The sequence below is a fragment of the Eleutherodactylus coqui genome, chromosome 7 (genome assembly GCF_035609145.1).
Source record: "Eleutherodactylus coqui strain aEleCoq1 chromosome 7, aEleCoq1.hap1, whole genome shotgun sequence".
NCBI classification, from domain to species: Eukaryota; Metazoa; Chordata; class Amphibia; order Anura; family Eleutherodactylidae; genus Eleutherodactylus; species Eleutherodactylus coqui.
In genome coordinates this window covers 57,680,758-57,704,786 of record NC_089843.1, presented here as the reverse complement: position 1 = coordinate 57,704,786, position 24,029 = coordinate 57,680,758, and the positions used below count along the sequence as shown (strand labels likewise).

General features: G+C 42.0%; 1 protein-coding gene across 2 annotated transcripts in view; it reads left to right on the top strand.

Annotated features, from left to right (window-relative positions):
• Nucleotides 1-6,466: 6,466 nt before the first annotated feature.
• PDGFRA (platelet derived growth factor receptor alpha) overlaps nt 6,467-24,029 on the top strand; it is a 40,210-nt gene continuing 22,647 nt past the window's right edge. Inside the window, exons 1-4 of one of the 2 annotated variants that reach the window (XM_066573075.1) lie at nt 6,467-6,609; nt 22,237-22,300; nt 23,230-23,547; nt 23,643-23,909. In XM_066573075.1, coding sequence (XP_066429172.1) covers nt 22,249-22,300; nt 23,230-23,547; nt 23,643-23,909 — 637 coding nt within the window. In that variant the 5' untranslated portion in view covers nt 6,467-6,609; nt 22,237-22,248. Of the gene's footprint in view, nt 6,610-6,750; nt 7,340-22,236; nt 22,301-23,229; nt 23,548-23,642; nt 23,910-24,029 lie in introns of those variants that run through there. The other variant, XM_066573073.1, reaches the window with a different exon arrangement.

Here is a 24,029-nt window from a genome sequence, read left to right as displayed (position 1 = left end):
TCTTCTAAACTTAGGGAACTTTTGCATAGGCCGACAGCAACCTTTTAAGTGAGTGCCGATCAATAATCATTCGTTTAAATGGCCATTCTACAGGCTAATACTGGCTGTACTGGAGACAAATAATCATTAATACGATCATTGATTTTCAATACATTATCATCCTTGTCGACAGCACATCCCCCATTCATACGGGGAGATGTGCTTTCTAAAAATTATATTTTTTCCTACAACATAAAGGGTCCTTTTACATAGGATGACTGTTAAGTAGTGCCTGACAGCCATCCCACAGAAGTAAGGATCACTCAGAGAATGGAGGCGGAGCAGGCCGGGGATCGTTCCCAACACCCACCTCCTTTTATAGCTAACAGGCCAACATTCATAGATGAGCGACTGCCTCTTTACACAGGCTGATCGTTATTTGATGTTTATCCATGTAGAAGCCCAACAACAAACAATTATTGTTGATTGTTCGGTCGCTGCCGGCATTTATAGCGAACAATTATCGTTCAGATTCCCGTGATGCCGCGAGAATCTGAGCGATTACCGTTCAGTGTAAAAGGGCCCTAAATGATCAGCCATTTGTCGGCTGATTGCTGGCGTATTTACACGACCCAATAATAGGGGTTTGTGCATGATAACCAGGCTTAACTTTAAGGGTACAGTCCCATGCTGCATAAAAACATACCGACAACCTGTGGTGGCCAATGAGTGGAATATTTTGCTAGTAAAAGGGCAGTATTGCCAACAAAATCTTCTGACTATTGGCCCCATGGGTGGGCAGAGTTTTGGACACATGCAGTTTATGAAGTTTGGGCTGATACCCCAAGGGGAAGCTGTGAATAAAGCAGATTTGCTGTGCAGTTTGCAGTGGTCTTGAAAGTTTGCAACTGTCAGAGCATGTTGGGAGTTATAGTTCCCTATGGAAAGGGTAGGGATGAGAGGCCCTTGTCTCAAGGCTGTTTTTATCCTGGAGGGGGCCCTCTCATTTCCATGATGTTTTCCTTTGGACTACAGACCCTCTGAACTCTATGAGTGGGTAATATGTGCTCTGGCAGTGCCAGGCCGCAGACAGCAGGCAGCTGCAAGAATATTGGTTATGGGGACCCACAACGACTTTGAGAAGGCGGGATCCTTGAGCGTATACTGGCTGCTCTGTTTGTGCGCCTAGATGTCATTCAAGTCAGCCTATGTGTCTATATACAGTATATAACCTAGCCAGCTTCTGGTATGAAAGTATAGACTGGCTAGGAAGCTGTATGCTGCAGTAGTGCAGGTGGATGTTGTGGACCCACTCCTGCTGAGGGCCCACCGGGGGAATTCACCTGTCACCGAGAAGGTCAGTCCAAGCCCGGACCAGGGATAAAGTGCAGGAAATCCCCGAACACTGTACTAAGTCCCAATGATTGTCCCCCTGCCTCAAACAAGTTACTCAGTGGTGTTCCCCAATAACGATACTGACAGTCGCACTTGGATGGCATCATTTTAAGGTTTACATGGTATAGATCACGATGAGAGGACAGCACATATAGTAAAGGTGAGTTTGTCATTTGGCACAACTATTTGTAGGTCATCATGTGGTTTTCTGCATTTTGACCTACTAAGTTATCGCCATAATGAAAGGGAAGCTGCAATGGTCACAAACTTTTGACATGTCAGAGAGAACTGAGCGTTGTGCGCTTCAATCATCTTCACTTCTATAGATCCCTATGCGTCCGTCTTCAGTTGCTGGGAGGAGACAAATAAAAACAGCGAAGGCGGTCAAAGGAGCACAGTAGAGATGAGCGAGCGTACTCGGATAAGCACTACTCGCTCGAGAAATTGGCTTTATCCGAGTATCGCTGTGCTCGGGGCTAAAGATTTGGGTGCCGCTGCGGCTGACAGGTGAGTCGCAGCGGGGAGCAGGGGAGAGCGGGCGGGAGAGAGGGAGAGAAAGATCTCCCCTCCGTTCCTCCCCGCTCTCCCCTGCAGCTCCCCGCTCCGTGCCGGCACCCGAATCTTCAGGGACGAGCACAGCGATACTCGGATAAAGCCAATTACTCGAGCGAGTAGTGCTTATCCGAGTACGCTCGCTCATCTCTAGAGCACAGCGCTCGGTGAGGGCCGCAGCCCACTTTCTGGAGTGATTGCCAGACATCTCAAAGTTTGTGAAAAGTGCAGCTACTCTTTTAGGCCGCCTGCACACGACCGCGTTTGAATTGTGGAATCGTCGATCGTCTCCTGCCCAGACAATCCGTAGCATTCCACACCACTTCACATCTATAAAGCATCCACATATCCGTTCACACGAGCGGACAGCGACTGCGATCTGAGCATGCTCTATTTTTGTGCGGGTTCCGCACGGACGGCTTCCATCGAAGTCAATGCGACCTGCAGCCCTTCTGCAATTAACATTGCGGAAAGGTCGCAGATTCCGCGTCATCACCTAGAAAAAATCACAGGGTCGGATTCCATTGCGTATGGGAGGGTATGTTCACACGAACAGTTTATCAATCAGATTTTCTGTCCGAGGAAGCCCCAGGAAAAAAATCGCAGCATGTTCTAGTTTTTGTCCGATCCTCAGGCGAAGATAGCACATATACATATGTGGGGCCCGTACATCAGACAGCACACAGATGGGATGTCCATGTGCTGTCCGATCCGAGTTGCGCCTGAACTAGGGCGCAACTTTTTAATAGTCCGTGTGCATATAACCATAGGACTCTTTCATGTAAACATTTAGGGCTTCTGCTGACGACCGTTTTGCGTGCGTAAAATAAATGTGTGCAATATGTAGAGACTAGAACCCATTGATATTAATGGTTTCATCCTCAGGAACGCGGTCTATGCGTGCATTAAGCATGCATGTAAAAAATCGGATCTGCTCAATCTTTCTGCGTATTGTGCAGCAAAAACCCCCATAGAAGTCTTTGGGAAGTGCACAAATGTGCAATACGTTACGCAATTTTATGAAAAACAGAACGCATCTCCTGGCAACATGCGTAAAAACGCAGTAAATATGCATTCAACATCCATATTTACTGCATTTTCTTACGCTTCCATAGACGTTTTGGTCTATGACTGGACCAAAATAGGACATGCTGCAATTTTTTACGCAAGTAAAATACGCACGCCTGAATACACCATTTTATTTAATGGGTCTGTTAGCAATGAGTAAAAAATATGGACTGAGAATGCACAAAAATACCCCTGTGTGAATGGGCCCTTATATGAGAAAATCAGATCTGCTAGATCTGTATAGAGTAATGCGCCATTTATACGACCAGCAAAGCTCCTGCACATCGTTTAGAAGCAGTACGGTATCCTGTTAGCATTCCAAAGTGAGATCTACTCATACATTAGCCTCCAATGATTTCCTGAAGAAGCATATGGAAGCAATAGTGGGCCTCTGCAGTCACCCAAGCTGAAGATATATTAGTGGAGAGTAAGCAGAAAGCTGCAGGCTATATACTGGATATACTGGCCAGCTAGGAAGGTAATAAAAGGGATATCACAAAAATGTTCTGTATATAAATATATATATTCACGGACATTTTCTTGTGTTTTCAATAGCTTTTGGGTTAAGATAACTTGTTACAAGTTATCAGTGTTTGGTTACATTTTGCTACATTTGTTTATATGTGTATTTATACACATTCTTTGTATATAAAAAAAATCTGCTCCTAGAAGAAGTTGTTTTGCTACAAAACTTGGCATGCAGTTATATCTCAGGAGATCTGTAAATGATGAGAGTTGTGGGGTGATTAGATGAGTGGACGTATCACCTCAGGCCCTAAAAGTGGTTTCCCCCCTTGGCCTATAAGAGGCTCTCAGAGGTCCCTGAGAAGTGTGTGTAGTGACCTCTTCTTCCGCTTGTGTAGAGCTTGTTGGCCACTAGACGCCTCTACGACACAGAAGAGATTTCACCCCGTTACCAGAGTCTGAGAGGGGCGCATTATTGGGATGTGAGAAGCTGGATGGTCGTATCGACTAATCGCCCCCCACCTGGGCCGTTCTAACCAGACTGTTAAGAGGTGTTGGGACCAGTGGATGGGTGAGGGCACACAAGGTGACCGGGCTGAGGGCACCCTACAACAGTTGGTCACCCCTAGTAGTGGTACGAGGGACAATGACAGCTCAGCGAGATGTTCAGGACATCCTGCAGCCACGTGTGTTCCTCTCATGGTGGCTTTCAAGAGGCATCCAGCAGGATAATGCTCGGCCGCACACACAAGGGGGTCACAGGAGTCCCCAAAACATTGGCACACTTCTGTGGCTTGACAAGTCGCTAGATTTATCACCAATAGAACCTGTATGGGACCAGCTGGGACACCAAGTTCCAGAGGCTACTAGTTGGTACAATCTAAAAGCTCAGTTACAGCAAATGTGGAGCGATATGCTGCAGGATATCATACAGAATCTGTATGCCTCCATGCCTGCCTGTATCACATCTTGTATCCAAGCTAGAGTTGGCCCAACAGGGTACTAGAGCCTCCATGCCCCCACCCCCTTCCCTCTCACATCTTGTATCCAAGCTAGAGGTGGTACAATAGGGTACTAGAGCCTCCATGCCCTCCCGTATCACATCTTTTATCCAAGCTAGAGGCGGTACAACAGAGTACTAGAGGCTCTATGCCCCCCCCATCACATCTTGCACCCAAGCTAGAGGCGGTACAACAGGGTACTAGAGCCTCTATGCCTCCCCATCACATCTTACATCCAAGCTAGAGGTCGTACAACAGGGTACTAGAGCCTCTATGACCACCCCCACCCTCCCCCCATCACATCTTGTATCCAAGCTAGAGGTGGTACAACATGGTACTAGAGCCTCCATGCCCACCTGTATCACATCTTGTATCCAAGCTAGAGTTGGCCCAACAGGGTACTAGAGCCTCCATGCCCCCACCCCCTTCCCTCTCACATCTTGTATCCAAGCTAGAGGTGGTACAACAGGGTACTAGAGCCTCCATGCCCTCCCGTATCACATCTTTTATCCAAGCTAGAGGCGGTACAACAGGGTACTAGAGCCTCTATGCCTCCCCATCACATCTTACATCCAAGCTAGAGGCGGTACAACATGGTACTAGAGCCTCCATGTTCTCCTTCCGTCTCACATCTTGTATCTAAGCTAGAGGCGGTACAACAGGGTACTAGAGCCTCCATGCCTGCCCGTATCACAGCTTGTATCCAAGCTAGAGGTGGTACAACAGGGTTCTAGAGCCTCTATGCCCCCCATCACATCTTGTATCCAAGCTAGAGGCGGTACAACAGGGTACTAGAGCCTCTATGCCCCCCCCCCCCCATCACAGCTTGTATCCAAGCTAGAGGTGGTACAACAGGGTACTAGAGCCTCTATGCCCCCCCATCACATCTTGCATCCAAGATAGAGGCAGTACAACAGGGTACTAGAGCCTCTATGACCACCCCCACCCTCCCCCCATCACATCTTGTATCCAAGCTAGAGGCGGTACAACATGGTACTAGAGCCTCCATGCCTGCTCATATCACATCTTGTATCTAAGCTAGAGGCGGTACAACAGGGTACTAGAGCTTCCCTTCAAGATTGTCTGCAGTAAATTATCCTTTTGCTCTGACACTGTAATCACTCAGCATACTTCTACTAACATTACAATCACATACAGAGTCTTCCGATTCAGACAACTCCTTCTAGGGGGCTGTTTTTGTGTGTACATATATATTGCAAACATTATTCTCAATTTTAATGCATATTAATACATATCTTTAGAGGAATCTCGTTCTCCATGAATTCCAAACCTTTGCACAGAGCAAAACTAAAGGAAAAACACAAACGATCTGCATGCAACAACACGCTATATGTAATATTATACACAGAGCAAAACTTCGGGTCTAAGACATTTTATTGCTTACAGGTTCTATCCAAAAGCATGTATTAAAATACGCTTGTCCAAACTTAAGTGATTTTTGAAAACACATGGATACAATTATCCCCTATGCTCCTTGCAGTTTATTTTAGGAATTTTGGAGCAACAGCGCCCCCTGCCTATCAAAACAAGAAAAGTTGGATTTGGCTTTCAAATTTCAAACTTGGAATTGTACTCGCTGTGCTTAATGTTGTTGTTTATAGTCAAAAACATAGTAAAAACATCTAAATTCATAACTAATGATTTATAATAAATAATGTGATGAATGTGTATAATATGTACTTTTATTTACATTCTCATTTTATTTTGCGCTGCAAAGTATCATCACAGACTGCAAAAGGTAATTAATTACTTTAACTCTTTGTGTGACCTCTGAATGCAGCCTCCATTGTTTTATGGTAAAGCCCCTCCATCCATATAGTCCTATAGAGCCGCTTGTTTATTGCAAGGCTCTTGCAAGGGGTTGTGTTTGTGTATAGGAAAGTCAGCTAGTCTGCAAGGGGAGTAGACTTTAGTGTGAAGAGGAGGGCTTGCTTTTCTGACATCTCTCAGGATCATTAGTTTTAGGTTTTTTTGGAAGGATGGGCTATAGCACTGGATCAATTACAAGACTCTGAGCTCCAGTCTATTACAGTGCAATCTAGAAGGAGGGTGATCCGCAGGAGTCGCTGGATTATACTTATTTCATGCCCTGTAGGTTTCATATTGACAGATAACATATACTGAAAAGGTAAGGTAGCTCTTCTATCCATATGCACACATATCATCAGACAGTTTGCATGAAAACTGTTTATTTTATGTAGTGGTCATTCATTAGGTATAGGTACATGATCTAATCACTTACAGGGGCTTTAGTATGGACCCTTATACTTCACCTACACCTTCATGTATAGGTTTATTACGGTTCTGAGGTTCTGAAAACATGAGGTTAATCTCATAGCCTGATAGAAAGAGTCCAACAGGAGCCCTTTGGCAGCATAAGTTTGGATGGATCTACTACTTGGGATGGATGATGGTTGATGCTGAGGAGATATCTATTGAAGGTCTACGGTACAAGGCTCCTTAAGAAGAACTACTTTTCCTATGTGGATGTACAAAGAGCAATTGCTTGGCTGGAGCTAAGTAGATGATTTCATACTGGTGAAGGTCTCAGGAAGGACTACATCTGCCTGGGGGTCCTGTGGAGGATTCTTCTTTAAGGCTTGCATGCACATTCTACTTTGGGGCATAAGCGATTTGCAGCTAATGACAACCACATTGTAAAGAAAAGGCTTCCTGCATAGTTTTCGGGAACGTGGATTTCTGGAATTCAGAGCTGGATTGAACTATTTTTCCTGAAATTTGAGGATTGTTTCCAACTTCTTTTTGTATGAATCAGGGAGAACGGCAACTATTTAGGGGATAAATCAGCAATGTGGGGTTCTTGGGGGTGCAATGAAAAACTCCACCTAAGACCTAAGGTAAGACCATTCCATTATGTTACACTGTGGAGTCAATGTGATTGTTCTCAGTAAGAGAAACAACGTAATCTTGGAGATCTGATACCTTTTAATGGCTACTAATAAAGAAATGATGCTACAGCAAGCTTTTGTGACCAGTTAGGTCTCTTCATCAGGCTGGAAGACGTGATACTTTTTTAATGGCTAACAAAAAGAGATGATGTTACAGCGAACTTTCAAAACTACTTGGGTTTCTGCATCAGGCTGGAGGAGCCATATTCATTCATTAGTTGTAACTTTCCCTCTTTGGCTTCCACAACTTGACTCTGTGCTCTTAGGTGTTGTGTCTTTAAGTTCTCCCATTACCATATGTTTGCACCTTCTTGCCATGTATAATTAGCGGACATGAAAGGAATGAACTGGTCTACACACGATCCTACTAGAGCTACTGTGTTAAACAACTGGAACCCCTACCCTACCTATTTTTCCTTTCTCTCTTGCCACTATTAGACCTTTGCTCTAGTCTAGAGAAGCCTTGTATGTAATCTCCTCTTGTCCTGAAGATCATCCATGCTATGAGATGGTGGGAATGACTGCCAGTAATGAACTGGCTGATCTGTGGGAAGTTCTACCAATGGAGTAGGCTTCCACATTTGTGCTCAGTTTGGCAGGAACCCTATAGAAATGGGCCAGGCAAGTTGGCTGTTGTGTGCTTTGCAGAACATTGTTGGATGCTTCTTCTGTAGATCAGCATCCAAGTAACATTACTAAACTGACTGTAATATTTTATGTCAAGTCCCCAAGAACTGAGAGCCTCCTGGAGAGTTGGGAGAACCAGAATTTTGTTCTTTAAGGGAAGATCAGAATGTTCTGTCAAGAAAAGCGACCTTTGAAAAGTTTTGTTCTGTCAGTTCCCTAAACTTTTGCAAAAACCAGGCGTTCACCCAAATTCCTAAAATTGGTGTATAACACTGTGTAAGAGCCATGAAAGTCCTGTTTACCACTCTGAGGGTATTATACAGGACTTTTATGGATAGTGTTATGCACCAGTATTCAGGACTAGTGTTGAGTGAACCAAACCAGTAGAACCCTCAGTTAGAACTTTGCTAAAAGCTGGATTCGGGTTTGTGTCGAACTAAACTTTTAGCAAAATTCCACCTGAAACAGGGTTCAGTTTGCCCAACACAAGTCAAGAATTTAGTGTTTCATGGCTAGCCATGAAGTAATAACAGTAAATGCTTTTTGTTATAAGTTGTTTTCAAAACTTTCTCTGGAAGAAAAGACTTTGGATGTTTTGTTGGTGACTTCTGCTACCTGTATCTATTCCCAGGCTAATCTAGAGCTACCCTGTCTATTGCATTACTCATTTACTCACAGAGAAGAGGGACAGATAAGATAAGAGCATTTTAAGAGCCTTCTATATAAAGGTTCCAGCAAGACATTGAACATCTGTCTGCAGCTGAGACATGTTAAGGGACTCTGAGAGCAGCAGACATTGCATCCCTTCACACCGCTCACTCCAGACCTATAGATTGTCCTGCTTTGCTCTGCTCTGCATGCTTATTATGGCTGTACAAATCTTATTATGGCTACATTTGTCCCTTATACGGATAGGTTGTTATATGGTTCAACTCATTGTTCCATCATCAGAAGTTGTCTATGGTTGCATTTAGTATTGCAGAGTGCTGCATTATCATAAGTGGACTATGTTAAATACCAAATTAAGCCCTGCTACATCTGAATGTGTATTCTGCCCAGACATTAGGGGTGGGGATAGCATACAATGATGGGATAAGATGCAAATCAATGATGATGATGATGATATTAATGACTCTTTGTTGTAAGAGATTGGATTAAACCAGAATTATTTGCAAATTTGGGACCCTAGGTAGCAAACTAGAAGAAAGAGCATTGATTACCTATCAATGGAGAAGATAGCTAAATGCAAGATACTGGAGGAACCATTAACTTGTTGGCTAAGAGGGGTAGACAGATTTTGGATGAGGCCACTATGCTGTGTTTAAACCACTTACACTTCAGGATTCATAGTGTAGGATAATGGTAGTAAATTAGGTTAGTCAGGACTAGTGATGAGCAAACGTTTGAAAAGTTCACTTTGCCAAACTTTTGCAAAAAGTTTGGTCTGGTTTGAATTAGTTTGAAGCAAACTGGAAATTCACGAAATTCCCTAAAACTGTTTAAGAGCCATAAAAGCCCTGTATAACCTCTGCAAGCATTATAGAGGGCTTGTATGGCCCGTAGACAGTGTTATATACCCTAGTGTTCAGGACCAGTGTTGAGCGAACCGACCAGTAGAACCCGGATTCAGGTAGGACTGCTAAAAGCTCGATTTAGGTTCATGCCAGGCTGAACCTTTAGCAAAGTTCAACCTGAAATGGGGTTCTACTCGTCCGGTTCGCTCAACACTACTCATGACTTTCCTCTGCCAGGGACAATACTATACATGTAAATGATTATGCATTGCAGATATTGCTGATGCTATCTGCATAAAATAGGATTTCTTTGGTCAATACTATAATAACCGTGAGTGGGCAATGAATTTAACACTTTATAGGGTGCATGCACTTTGTCTGCTCTGTAAACAAATTGATGGCATCAAAGTTGGCTCTGGAGATTGCAACAGACTAACATAGAAGCAGACGCCAGATCTGTGGTATGGAAAACATTATGAGAGGGTACAATTTACTCCCCCTCCTTCCAGATGTGCCACACTGGAGAGGGGGAGGGGGCTCTATTCACTTAGTACTGGCTCTGCTTAAATAAGTGGACTCCAGAAAAGGGGGTTGGGAATTGATGATGTTTATATTACAAGGTGTTGGTGCCAGGAAATCGCCCATTTACCAGAATTGGGTGTAAAATCTTCAACATTTTTTTTACTGCATTTGCTTAAATTATCAAGTTTAAGTCGTTTATTTTGCACACCTGGTTGAGGGACTCAAACAATGGAAGCAAAAGGATAGTGATGGGTATTTTGGCTCAAGCTGAAATACAGTAGTTCTTGATATGGAATAAAAAAGAAAAAACAAATTACCCAACAGTTGTGTGGGCAGCCTGACACAATGATAAAGGGAGGCACAGCTACAAGTCAGGGTGGTGCCTGGCGGATGTGTGTGGATAACGCTGGAGCCAGAGCACAAAAGTTCCCTGGAGAGAACTCTGCGCAAACTTTAACACCCTGCAAGTTAGTAACTTACACAAGGCAATGCTGCCACCTAGTGGTCATACCTGTTCTTCATGTGGTAAAATGGAAAAAGTTTGGTACTTTTGTGATTTTTCTCAGTAAAAGTAATCTTGTAGATATGATGCCTCTTAATGGCTTATAAAAAGAAGTGATGTTACAGCAAGCTTTCAAATCTACTTAGGTTTCTTCATCAGGCTTATAGTAGGATGAAGAGGTATGTCCTTCTATGAGTCTGATGAAGAAACCTGAGTAGTTCTGAAAGCTTGCTGTAACATCATTCTTTTTTGTTAGTCATTAAAAGTTGTCATATCTACAAGATTACCCTGTTCTTCATTTTGCACATAAGATAGAGCCGTGTCGTATTTGTCTTTTGGTGGTTTCTTTATATACGTTCTTTTTGTATCTATTACTAGAGCATATAAAGGTTTTAATTGTATTGTAGAAGGATAAATTACATATAGTTTATTCATATTACACATATTGTGTATATATATTTATTTTTTATGATATATGCAATTTTTCTATGTATTTATACATGTCTTTGCAAGCATCAATGTATCAGCAACATTTGCAAAGTTTTAATCACTAGTTCCAAGTTGCTATTAGTACTTTTTTGGTGCCTATTTGTTCTTTCTATGGCTATCTCGTTCGTATATGGTATTTGATGGTATTGCTGAACTAAGTTAAACCTTTACTAACAAGAAGGATAATTGGTGATTATGCGCAGTTTTTTAAGCAGATGGGGACTTTTTACATGTGCAGAATATTTCTGCAAGATGCACCTAAAGATGCAGAAAGTTCTGCACCAAGATCTACATGTATACATTGCGGGCTATGGAGCAGAACTCTTCAGTTGCAGATTAAGCTGCTTCTTTAGGTGCGTATGTAAAAGGTCTAATGTTTGTGCAGCTTTTGCAGAAAAAAGCCAGAAGTGGATTCAAAAGGAATGAGAACTATAAGGGTGCGTTCACACGTGAAGTTTTTGTTCAGGTTTTTTTTTTAATGCAATAGATCCAATAGTGGATCCAAAAAGAGAAGCTGCATCCGTCTGTTATTGTCTCTCTCCCCTTTTACGATCTTCACCTAGTTTGGGCTTCAAAAAATGCTTTAAAGACCTGAACATAAACTGCACGTGTGAACACACTGCTAAATACAATTCTGGCTTGGAGTCAAAAAACTGCAGCAGTGCTTTTCCAAAAAAATGTGTGTGAATGAAACTACTTTATGGGTGCGCTCACATGTAGCTGACTTGCTGCGGATTGTGGTGCAGCAGATTTCATCCTTCTAATTCAATTTAAATTGACGGGGTGAAATCTGCTGCGGATCTGTACCAAAAACTGCAAAAATCAGCTGCGGGATAACGCACACTTAGGATTCCTTTGCAAATATTTTTTTTCTGGCAGTTTTTTAGGTTTGTAAAAAAAAGTTTTTCCTGGTGGCTTTTTCTTATTCATACATTTTTTTTATTTTCTATAGAGAAATCTATGAAAAATGCCTTAAAAGTAACACCTAGAGCATACAGTGTTTTGATAAAAAACAAACATGATTCCAAAAAATTCACAAAAGGTGAGAAAAATACTACAGAAATGCATTGTTTATATTTACCTATTGATTTCTAGATCATATCTAGTTGCCGCAATTTTTTTCAAAAAGAGGAAAAATCTCAATAAACATGCTACAAAAATGACAGAATTTTTCCAGAAAATGCCAGGAGTAATAATATGTGCTACAAATATTTCCTACATCAGGCAGCTTTATTGAATATATTAGGAGCATTCGGACTCCAGTTCATACCAGGCTATTGATAAAAAAAGGCACCTGGAAAATAAATCCTGCTTCCTCGTGTTTTCTCAGCTGGAAGAAGCTTCAAGCAGAACAATGTCCAGTTCTTCACCGTCTCTGCTCAATCCATTTATTTTGTAGTGTCTTTAGACTTGGCAGCTCCCAGGTGACTAGTTAAGGTTCTGATTTGGGGTCAAATAGTCTATTTTTCCATAGTGCTCATAAATTAAGTGAGTACAGCCATTCGATGTGTAAAGTTGGGTTCATGCTGATAGTTTTGCTGTTGTGTTTTTTTTTGTACACCTAATCAAACTGGAGTAGAGAACAAGTATATAAATATCAGTTTGGATCAATTCTTTAATCAGTATTCTTTATATATAGAGCTCATTTCTAATGCCGCTATATACAGTTTGGTCAGAATTGTATGAGTGTGCTTTTCATATATGGCAGGTATATTGATGACGTCTTTGCAATTGAAAATCGGTTCCATTTATCTGAATGGGGTTGTTTTGGCGGCAAGCACGTGCCTTTTCACAAGACCTATCTAAATGAATGGGACAATGTGGCCGAAATATCTGCAACAGAGATGAAGTTACGCTAACATCACTTGTGGGCTCTATGCTTGCCATATATGCTGGAAATGCTCTATAAGTGCCTTTTGGTTGCCACAAGACAGTCATACTGGATGAGTGTTGGTTTGGCATTCATCTGTCTGCTATCTGCAGTATATTCTTGCCTCACCTCTAATGAAAAGTAGAGTTCATTGTGATCTTTAATAAAACTCTATGCAAAATTACATATTTGTGCAGGGTTTTTTTGGAAGTGGGAGTGAATGGCGGACATATAAAACTATATATGCATAGATGTAGAGCTCAAATATGGTATGAGCAGAGCATGCGCTATGTGATACATCCTTCTGGTTAGATTGTCTTCTGGGGGTGAAAATAATGGCTTGCAAGTCCCTTAAAACTGCAACAATATTTAATATCTATCATATTCTGAATTGAAACATTGATGATAAATGAAGAACAGTGTCTGTTTTTCAATCCTCCACCAAGGCTGGATACACAGACTTCAGTTTTCCATTTTTCTGTTCCAACCTAAGAGCAGAAAAAAAGGAAAAAAACGTATCCTGTAGAAGTCCTATTCATTTGAATGGGTCTTTTTTCTTCATAGCTCGTCTCTATTCCTCTTGGTTTTCATCTTTTTGATGGAAAAAAGACTGAACTGCCGGACTTTTTTCTATCCAACATAGTGGAAACTAAGCAGAATGAAGCTTTCAGTCTTTTTCTTAAACTTTGCTGTCAATGGAGGACGGACATAAATGCACGCTCTTCCGTTTGTACCTGTTTATGCTTCTATAGAACGGATCCACTTAATACAAATGCGCATGTGCCGTTATAAACCGGAGCTGCGCTTCAAACAAACCAAAACAGATCCATTAAACCTGATCATGACAGATGTCTAATTGATGCAAACAGTTGATGCAAACTAATTAGCCTTCTTTAGGGATCTCTTCTCTTCAGTTTGACATTCCTGTTTTTGTTTTCAGATCCGTTAATAAAAGACTGCTGATGTGAATGTAGCCTGAAGCGCGGTCGCATCTGCGTTCGGGTTTCTGTTTTTAATACATCTGTCTACAATCCCATGAACGGATTAAAAGACGGATGACAAACGGATACATTTTTTTCGCAGATCATGTAGCTGGATCGTCCAAGCAGAATCCTCCGTTTGGATCCATCTGCCATCCGATTTTAGCAGATCTGTTTTTAATGTAAATCTTTTTTTCTAGTTTCCAGAAGATAAACAGATCCGTTACATCGAACAAATAAGAGTTACGAATGGAAGGCTTTTTATTTCCATCCATTCTCCTTTGAAAACAATGTAAAAAGAAATCCTACGGCGACTTTCCATCACATCTGCCCTATTTTTGGACAATTGTGCAGCAGACTGCTATTATTTCCATGAGAAGAAATGGAAGCGGTGGTGGAACAGGCACGAACCGGGAGCCCTAAACTCCACTAAAAGCAACATTTCGTTCTGTTTTTTGTCCCTATGATGTAATGGAAGAATGGAAACTCCAAACACAGATGTGTACAGCGACTACAAGGTCCATCAGTCAGTCAGTCAAAAAAAAAGAAACAATGCCAGTGTGCACCAAGTCTCAATGTGTGTTGCATCTCATATTACAATCATCTGTCTTTTTCTTTCTTTCTTTCTCTCTCTCTCTTTCTTTCTTTCTCTCTTTCTTTCTTTCTTTCTTTCTCTCTTTCTCTTTCTCTTTCTCTCTTTCCTTCCTTCCTCTCTGTCATTCACTAAATCCTTTCCTTTCTCCCTGTCAATCTCTCGAACCAACCTTCCTTCCTTTCTCCCTCTCTCTGTCATTCATTCAATCAATCCTTTCCTTTCCTTTCTCCTTCTGTCAATCTCTTGAACCTTCCTTCACTTCCTTTCTTCCTTCCTTTCTTCCTTCCTTTCTTCCTTCACTTCATTCCTTCCTTCCTTCCTTTCTCCTTCTGTCAATCTCTCGAACCTTCCTTCCCTTCCTTCCTTCCTTCCTTCCTTCCTTTCTTCCTTCCTTCCTTCCTACCTTCCTTCCTTCCTTTCTTCCTTTCTTCCTTCATTTCTTCCTTTCTTCCTTCCTTTCTTCCTTTCTTCCTTTCTTCCTTTCTTCCTTCCTTTCTTCCTTTCTTCCTTCCTTCCTTCCTTCCTTCCTTCCTTCCTTTCTTTCTTTCTTTCTTTCTTTCTTTCTTTCTTCCTTTCTTTCTTCCTTTCTTCCTTCCTTCCTTCCTTTCTTCCTTTCTTTCTTCCTTTCTTCCTTCCTTCCTTCCTCCCTCTCTCTGTCATTCACTCAGTCCTTTCCTTTCTCCTTTTGTCAATCCCCGCTTGGTTCAGGTAGCCAGCTCAAGGTTGACTCAGCCTTCCATCCTTCCAAGTAACTATGGCTAGGGAAGGCAATGGCAAACCGCCCCGCAAAAACAGTCTGCCAAGAAAACGTCACACACCACCCAAGGAGTCAGTCATGACTCGGTGCTTGCACCAGGGGACTTTACCTTTAATAATATTTCAGCTTGTATTGTTTGCTTCATAATTGAATTACTTTGTTACAATAGTGAATGATTTCATTTTACTCATGTGGTATTGTATTTGACAAGTGGTACAACTTAATAGCTTCAGAAACAATGCAATTCAGTAAGCAGTAGCTGCAGTTGGCACTGGGTCCTGATGCTTGTAGCTGTGGCACCCGGGAGAGACACTGGTAATCAGCGCTTTAGAACATCTGTATTTAAAATGTGGGTAACAGTGACCCCCAGTGGTGGTTATGAGTATAGCTGCAGTCACAATTGGTTCATATCAGTGTGTTGTAGAAAAACAATCCTATTTTTTCCTACAAATGGTCTTAGTCCGGGTTTTAAAATTTTTTCAGTATATATTATACTGGGTTATCTCATCATTGTTAATTTAAGGACTTTTTATTTAGACTAAAAATGTTTTGTACAGCACCGTGGACATTATACATTGCGTATATTTTGCATGTTGTGTTTTTTTCAGAAATTCTGAAAAGTAAAAATAACGAATTTGGGGATAAGATGATGCAAACGTTTATTTGCTGTAATGTAGAAACATAACTTACTCTAGAATATCTCCATTGTCACCTCCACTTGTGGCATTGTGGATCTAGAATTAGCACCATCATATGGAAATGTGTAAGGAACCTTTCACACAGACAGAATTATTATTCTCCCAAAACACATCACAAAACACGGAGCTATTGATGGCCATCAATAGTAAATCTGCAGGGTCTGCCACCCAGGACCTCCACTAATCAGCTGTTTGTGAGGCTGGTGTGCTTCTACACTGAGCTGATTTTTGCAGGAAGCAAATACTCTGTTCTTACTGCATTGACCACACTTGGTATTGCAGGCCAAGTTCTCATTCATTGTAATGGAAACTTGGCCTGCAATACCAAACCTGGCCACTGCAGTGAGTACAGAGCTATCTGCTTCCTGCAGAAAAATCAGCCCAGTGTATGATTGAACAGCTTATGAGTGGGAGTCTCGAATGATGGACTCCAGCCAATCTACTATTGACAATCTGTCCTGTGGGTAGGCCATCAAAAGTTTACAACTGGACAATCCCTTTAAGCTATTTTCAATTCTGCATAAAAATCCGCAGGTAGAATTTACCACATGTTGTGGTCCATCTTGCAGGCTAATTCTGCCCATATGAAAGGTTCCTAACAGGTTCACATCACATATGAAGATTATGTGATACAGTTACACACGTATGCCATTGACTTCCATTGTAAAAAAATGTATACAGCTCAATATTAATGGGGGTTTAATTTCATTGTATTGAAAGCGCAGTAGTAGTTGGGTTTTTCAATAGCGTTTAGCGAACTAAACCAGTAGAAACCAATCCGAGCTTTTAGCAAAGTTCTACCCAAAACAGGGTTCTACTGGTTCAGTTCACTCAACACTAGTCCTAAACACTGCTGTATCTCACTTTCTAAGGGCCATACAAGCCCTCTCAGAGTGTTATACAGGACCTCTTAGATCCGTGATGGCGAACCTATGACATGCGTGTCAGCACTGACACGCGTGGCCATAGTCGCTGACACGCGGCTGTTGTCGGCCGTTCACTCCGTTAGTGAATACTAGCAGGGGCCGCGGCTCCCCTGCTGGTATTCACTAACCAGCGCTACTACAAGTAGCAACGCTGATCCCGGCGCACACTGTGTCAGTGTGCAGCCAGGATCCTCCTCCCCCCGTCCCCCCGGGAGATTTAGATAGTGATATACAGCAGTTTTAGGGGTTTTGGTGAACTTCTGGTTTGCTTCTAACTAATTTCAAACTAAACTTTTTGCAAAAGTTCAGCAAATTGCTCAATCCGAACTTTTCAAAAGTTTACTCATCACTATTTTTCAATACATTTGAAGTAAAGAAATCTTGACAAATAAAGATTATTATCATAAGGTTATTACATTTACTGACTAAACTAATGTGGTGTGAAAATGTGTGCAAAACACAATATAACTGCGTTCTATATGGTGAGTGCAGAACTAGGAGAGGTATAGAGTATGCAAGAAGGCAGGAGAAGGTGGCCAAAGCGATACAACTGATGATACATTGCCATAAGGAAGAAGGGCAATCCAGCAGTTTAGCGCTTGTATTTCTATGCTATTACACAACTGTAATTATCTTTTATCTGTCGGATGGTGCGCAGGCGGTAGGCGGTTATAGATAAGGGATTTCGCTTTGTTGATAAGAACAATCCAGATGTGATTCATACAGAAGCAAAAGGGCAAAATGTGATAAAAGAGAGACAGACTAGCATGGGGTTTCTTTGAAGCACAAGAGATTACTTTACCCCATGGCTGCAATTACTAATAGTCTTACTACTCACAATTCCTCAATGTGGTTTTTAACCCTAGGTTTTCTTTCTATGCTGTTTTAGGCTGGTTTTACTTGCTGTGATATAGGGTAGCATGTGTCATAGGGGCTTAAAGGGGTTTTCAGGGACTTTACTTTTGATGACTTACCCTCAGGATAGTTCATCAGCAGTTGATCGTTGGGCTTTCGCCGCTCAAGATCTCCGTCAATCAGCTGTTCGTTGGACAGAACTAGAAGCAGGCAGCTCCGTCCATAGTGCGGTGGCCCGGTTTGGTAATGCAGGCACAGCTCCCATTGAATTCAATATAATACCAGCTGTCTGTTTCTGGCTTTTTCCATAATGACAGCGGAGCCGGTAGCAACTGATCATCAGGGATTCCGAGCGGCCGATCCCATTGATCGACTATTGATAACATATCCTGAGGATAAGTCATCCATAGTAAAGTCCCGGAATACCCCTTTGGGTAATGGTTAGAGCTGCATGGAGTTCATATGGGTTTTCTGTGGGATACCAGGTGACTCCATTGTGTGAGTGCATGAGATATGGACAGCGGCTGTTGTATCGGTATCTAATGCATAGCCAATGTTGGGGGGGCAAACTGAGTAATTGACCAGAGCCCTCATTCCCAAAGGAACTCCCTAGACTATCTGAGGCGCTAGACTTGCAACATGTGTTAATGTACTGGTCTCTACACTCTCCTTGCATGAAGGTGCGCTACTTGACCGACCATATTGTGCAGTTTGTACATCTCTTTTTTTCCGGGCATCTTATAAGTACGTACATTAAATAGAAAACTTCCCTTGGCCCCTTGAAGATGATTGTGGACCCGACTCCATACGCAGCTCCACAATCTGCTTTTTGAGTCACACTATTGTTAGGTTTATTCTACCATCAGCCTCCCTGCCAGCAGAAAGCCATAATGATTCTTCCAGGACAGGGACCCCCCATGTGAATGACAGTGCAGTGCCGACCCCCTGCTTGTGCTAATAAATATCAGACCTTTCATCCTTTTAGCAGTACTTTACATGCATACAGTCTTGTTAGCCACGTCCTGTAGTCACGCTCATCATGTCCATGGAAGTTAATATAAATCATTGCTCAGTCATTAAATAAAGGGCGATGACCCCGGCAAGTAAACTTTTAAGTACTCTCCTCAGCACTAATGCAAACCTTTAATGACCTAGTGAACATAGCACAGCCATTATATTGCAAAGTCTGTTCCTCCATCCCCTTAAGGACCTTTTGTATGGGCACAAACATTTGGTTGCCCAAAAAACATTGCGCCTGAATATGCCGCCGTTCACATCTTTTATGCGGCACAGAAAATCGTTGGTAGCAGCAAGACATTCTTCCGTATGATGATGATACTCTATTAGTACATGTGTCAAACACAAGACCTGCAGGCTGAACCCAGCGTGCCACCTCATTTTATGTGGCTCCCAGCCTTGCAGCAAACCAATGCAGCATTCCACTCACCCAGTCTGCAGCTCCGGTCCGGCGCTGGCAGTAAAGTCTGATTACTGTCCTCTCTGCCCCGGCATCTGCATGCTCCGTGCTGTACGCAGCGCAGGCGCCGAGAGGAGACGTCAGCTGTCATGGACTGCATTGACGGCGCCGGACCAGAGCTGTAGGTTGGGTGAGTAGAATGGCTGTAGGGATGCTGCTCAGCCGGAGGACAGTAAGGAGGTCATTATTACTACTGGAGCCACTATGAGAGGCACTATTACTACTGGGGCCACTATAGGGGTCACTATTACTACTGGGGCCACTATAGTGGTCACTATTACTACGGGCCACCATAGGGAATACTATGTGCGCAATCTCATTGCTCGGCGCCTGTCATCGGGAGCACAATGTTCCATGTAAAAGGATTCTTTAAGAGAATATATGCCTAAACTAAAGGGAATGTCCCATGAAGAATATTGATTATAGTTAAATACAGTTCATATAAACTTATTAAATAAGGTTAATATTTAAGGACTAATGTTAAAATAGCACCACATGCTGTTTATATCTCCAGGTATTCCAGGACTAATGTTAGGATAGTGCCCCCTGCTGTTTCTATTCTGTGTCCACCTCAGTACTTCTTCCAAAATGATGACACATGCTCAGTCTTGTAAATGGTCACACATGCTCAGTCTTGTAAATGGTCACACATGCTCAGTCTTGTACATGGTCATACATGCTCAGTCTTGTCCATGGTCATACATGCTCAGTCTTGTACATGGTCACACATGCTCAGTCTTGTCCATGATTACACATGCTCAGTCTTGTACATGGTCACACATGCTCAGTCTTGTCCATGGTCACACATGCTCAGTCTTGTACATGGTCACACATGCTCAGTCTTGTACATGATTACACATGCTCAGTCTTGTCCATGATTACACATGCTCAGTCTTGACCATGATTACACATGCTCAGTTTTGTACATGGTCACACATGCTCAGTCTTGTAAATGGTCACACATGCTCAGTTTTGTCTATGATTACACATGTTTAGTCTTCTACATGGTCACATATGCTCAGTCTTGTCCATGATTACACATGCTCAGTCTTGACCATGATTACACATGCTCAGTCTTGTCCATCATTTCACATGCTCAATCTTGTACATGGTCACACATGCTAAGACTTGCCTCACTGTCTGCTCCTCTGGGTATGTGGAGTGATCCCTGGTATTGTGACCGGCTGCTTCTGAAACTCCAGTGTCTTCCCTGATGTGAGAAGAGATGGTGAGCAGGCACAATTACTATAATGCTGTCTCTCATCACTTGATCACTTGCTCATGACAAGCAGAGAAAATGCTGCAGGTTTGGTTTCAGGGTACTTCAGCAAAAAAATTCCAGTAGCCACTGCAGAGAAGATGTAGCATTACATTACACGAATGACTGACCATGTAAGACGTGGACAGGCTGCACACACCTGAGAAAGAACTACTTTTTGTTAGCAACTTTATACTTTGACTAATACAAAGGGGGTTCAGAGAAGTGGACTGACCTCTATGACATCCTGGCACCCCAGGTGTCTTCATGGGACAACACATTTAAGAAACAGACAAAGACCAATGTTGCAAACCTTAACTTGACATAGTTTGTTGCATCTGTGTATTTAAGGACAAGTTAAACTTTCCTATATCTGTAAATTTGTTCTTGATACCTGTAGAAGAGAGAGACCCCCTGACTATATTTGTTGGCATTACATGACATTGGTATGAAAGGGTATAGTTGGTGTGAGGTGACGTCTAGTATCAAGTAGGTGTGAGGTGACTTCTAAGGCCGTGCATGCTCCTCTGGGAAATATGCAAATTGGAAGATGGAATAATCCATCTACATGCCACCTATTAGAAAGATTAGAAGGCAGTATTCCTGTAAGTCAATATCAGAGCTTTTAATAAGCCCTGTAACAATGACTGGAAATATAAGCCAAAGTCAGAGTCTTCTGCAGAAGGAAAAGATAACCATGTACAGACATACTGTTTTCCCAGACATATTTCCCATAGGATCATGGATGGCCTTATGAGTCTCCTCACAGCTTCCACGTACTCTTCCCTAAGGAGAAACCATACCCTTCCTGACTCTCATCTATAGGCATTTCACTAGCCAAGCCAGAAACCTACTGTACACTGATGAAGGGCAAATACCCTGAAACAGCTGTCTGTACATGGTTATCTTTTCCTTCTGGAGAAGACTCTGCTTTTGGCTTATTTTCCCAGTCATTGTTACAAGGCTTGTTAAAAGATCTGACAGTGACTTGCAGGAATGTTACCTTCTAACAGATGGCGCTACAGAGGCAATGTTCCATCTTTCTATTAGCATTTTTTATGACATTGGTCACAGTTGTTTGTTGAAGGTGATTCAGTTGCATGTGAAATAATCAATAAACGTTAGTAATTTCAGAAATCACAGAATTTGCCAGGGAATGCAAAGCCTATACATCTAAACATTGTGGCAGGAGACAGTGATATTCTGATTGTATTTATTATGGAACTGTGTGTATCTGCATGGGGGGGGAGAGGGGGGTGCCGGGCAGTACAGTTAATTTTCCGATGTACAGTATTTTCCATCATTCCATGTAAAAGATTGTAAGCCTTGGAGGACAGGTCTATGTGTGTGTGTGTGTATATATATATATATATATATATATATATATTCATATATATATTTTCAGGGGGTGGATAAAAATATGGAAATACCATACAGAATGCATGCCTTAAGTTACATGGGATTATAAGTCATATTTTACAATACTACCAGTAAATTTTAACTATATCAGTAAGACATGTAGAAACTGATTGTTAGTGGAGGTAATACGACGCTGCTACGGAGCAGAAGTGAACATCTGTCCGAGCAACAAGGCTCCATCGATCAGGGGTTTCCATATTTTTTGTCAAGCTCCTGTATATCTATCTATCTATCTATCTATCTATCCATAGATAGATGGATAGATAGATAGATAGATAGATAGATATGGTAATTTGCCGTGAATATGAATGTTAAATTGATCACATGTATTTATCACCCTCTCTTCATTTATTGCAGTTTTCAACAATCATGGCACCGGCCACAAGGACGTCCCTCATACTGGGATGTGTCCTAATTATTGGTAAGTTTAAGTGTGTTTGTATTGTTATCTCTATGTTCACAGCATCTAGTTTGAACCTAAAGATGCCTACACACCTGCAACAGCCTAATGCTCATACGGCCAACAGTTATCACTCCCAACTCCTGCGCAGATGAACCCTTGATTTGTTTTAGTTGGAGACAATGGAGATATTCGCAGCCAGACAGTTCCAGTACTGGCCTATCTCCAGGAGGGACAAAAGGGTTGGGTGTGTAAATTCAGCATACCTGATACTTCTTTCCACTGACATCTAATATGTTGAGGAAAAGTTGGGAGGCCCCCATGCACATCAGAGAGTGGTCCAGTCACGCCAAAATCGGCAGGTGGTCCGGATAACTATAGTCTAATGTGCTTGAAGACTTTTAATTAGTCAGATACAAGACAACCACCAGGTTTACCATTTACTATCTCTTTGTGATACCTTACATGAGGTGTAACATGTAAGAGAAGAGGAGATCCAGCTCCCTTATCACTATTTCTCACACACAAAGAAGCAACAGTACCACCGACTGCATGGAAGACATTTTACAGCAGTACTGGGCAGTGTAGATGTGATTCCAGTGGCCATGAGCCTGTAAAACGCTTACTATTAGCCACAGTAGCGTCTCTGTGTATATCTTTCTGCTTCTCTCTTATTTGGCTTCTTCTAACTCATCCCCCTCTCTTCTCCATAGACCTTTATGGGCAGCATGTAATCTGATCCCTCAATGAGCTGTCTACCAAAATGCATTTTAACAGAGTGTGTAAAGAGTTTAAGGAGGAAGAGGAATGAAGTCTGATAAGTGGAAAAGGAAGCATCTTTGTCTAAAAATATTTATTAGAAAGTCTCTTAAATTCCCCTGTACTGCTGATTTATGCAAACGTTTGTTGAAAGTGTAGTTAAACTTACTATTTCTCATGCTGTATTTTAGGTCCGTGGCTTATCTGTGGTCAACTTCCCTTACCTGTAATCTCACTATCAACTAACCAAACAGTCATACGGTTGCATGACTCCTTTTCCATAAGATGCACTGGGGATAATGAGCTGAACTGGGACTTCCCTAGTTCGGAAGATGAAGATAACAACGTCACCATCCGCAGTGAAGAAAACAACAGTGGCTTATTTGTGTCTGTGTTAATAGTGAAGAATGCCACTGCCCACCATACTGGAGCCTATACCTGTTATTATAATGATGTCCAGACCGAAGACAACGATATCAAAGGCTCAGAAGTTTATATTTATGTTCCAGGTTGGTTTAGTCCCAAAAAGGAAGAAAAACATCCATAAAATGAATGAAAGTAGCCCATGTATGTATTGACAAGCAATTGGCCTGTTCTCTTACAGATCCCGCAGTGCCCTTTGTCCGATCTGTCATGTTTGACCACATCATCCTAGTAACTGAAGATGAAATTGCCACCATAGCATGCCGGGTCACTGATCCCAACGTCCATGTGACTTTAACGAACAAAGAGGAAAGGAAGATTGTAAATGCTCTCTATGATAGCAAGCAAGGCTTTCTCGGGATCTTCCCATCCGGTTCTTATGTCTGTGAGGCAACTGTCAATGGCGTGCTCTTCAAAACGGACGACTTCATAGTGCAAACTTGGAAAGGTACATTCATCGCCTGCAAGTAAACCATAGACAAACTATAGATACATTGTCCACGTTTCTTCAGCATCTCTGACAATGATCTTAGTAGACTGCAGTTGTATGGGCTATAATTATAAGGTC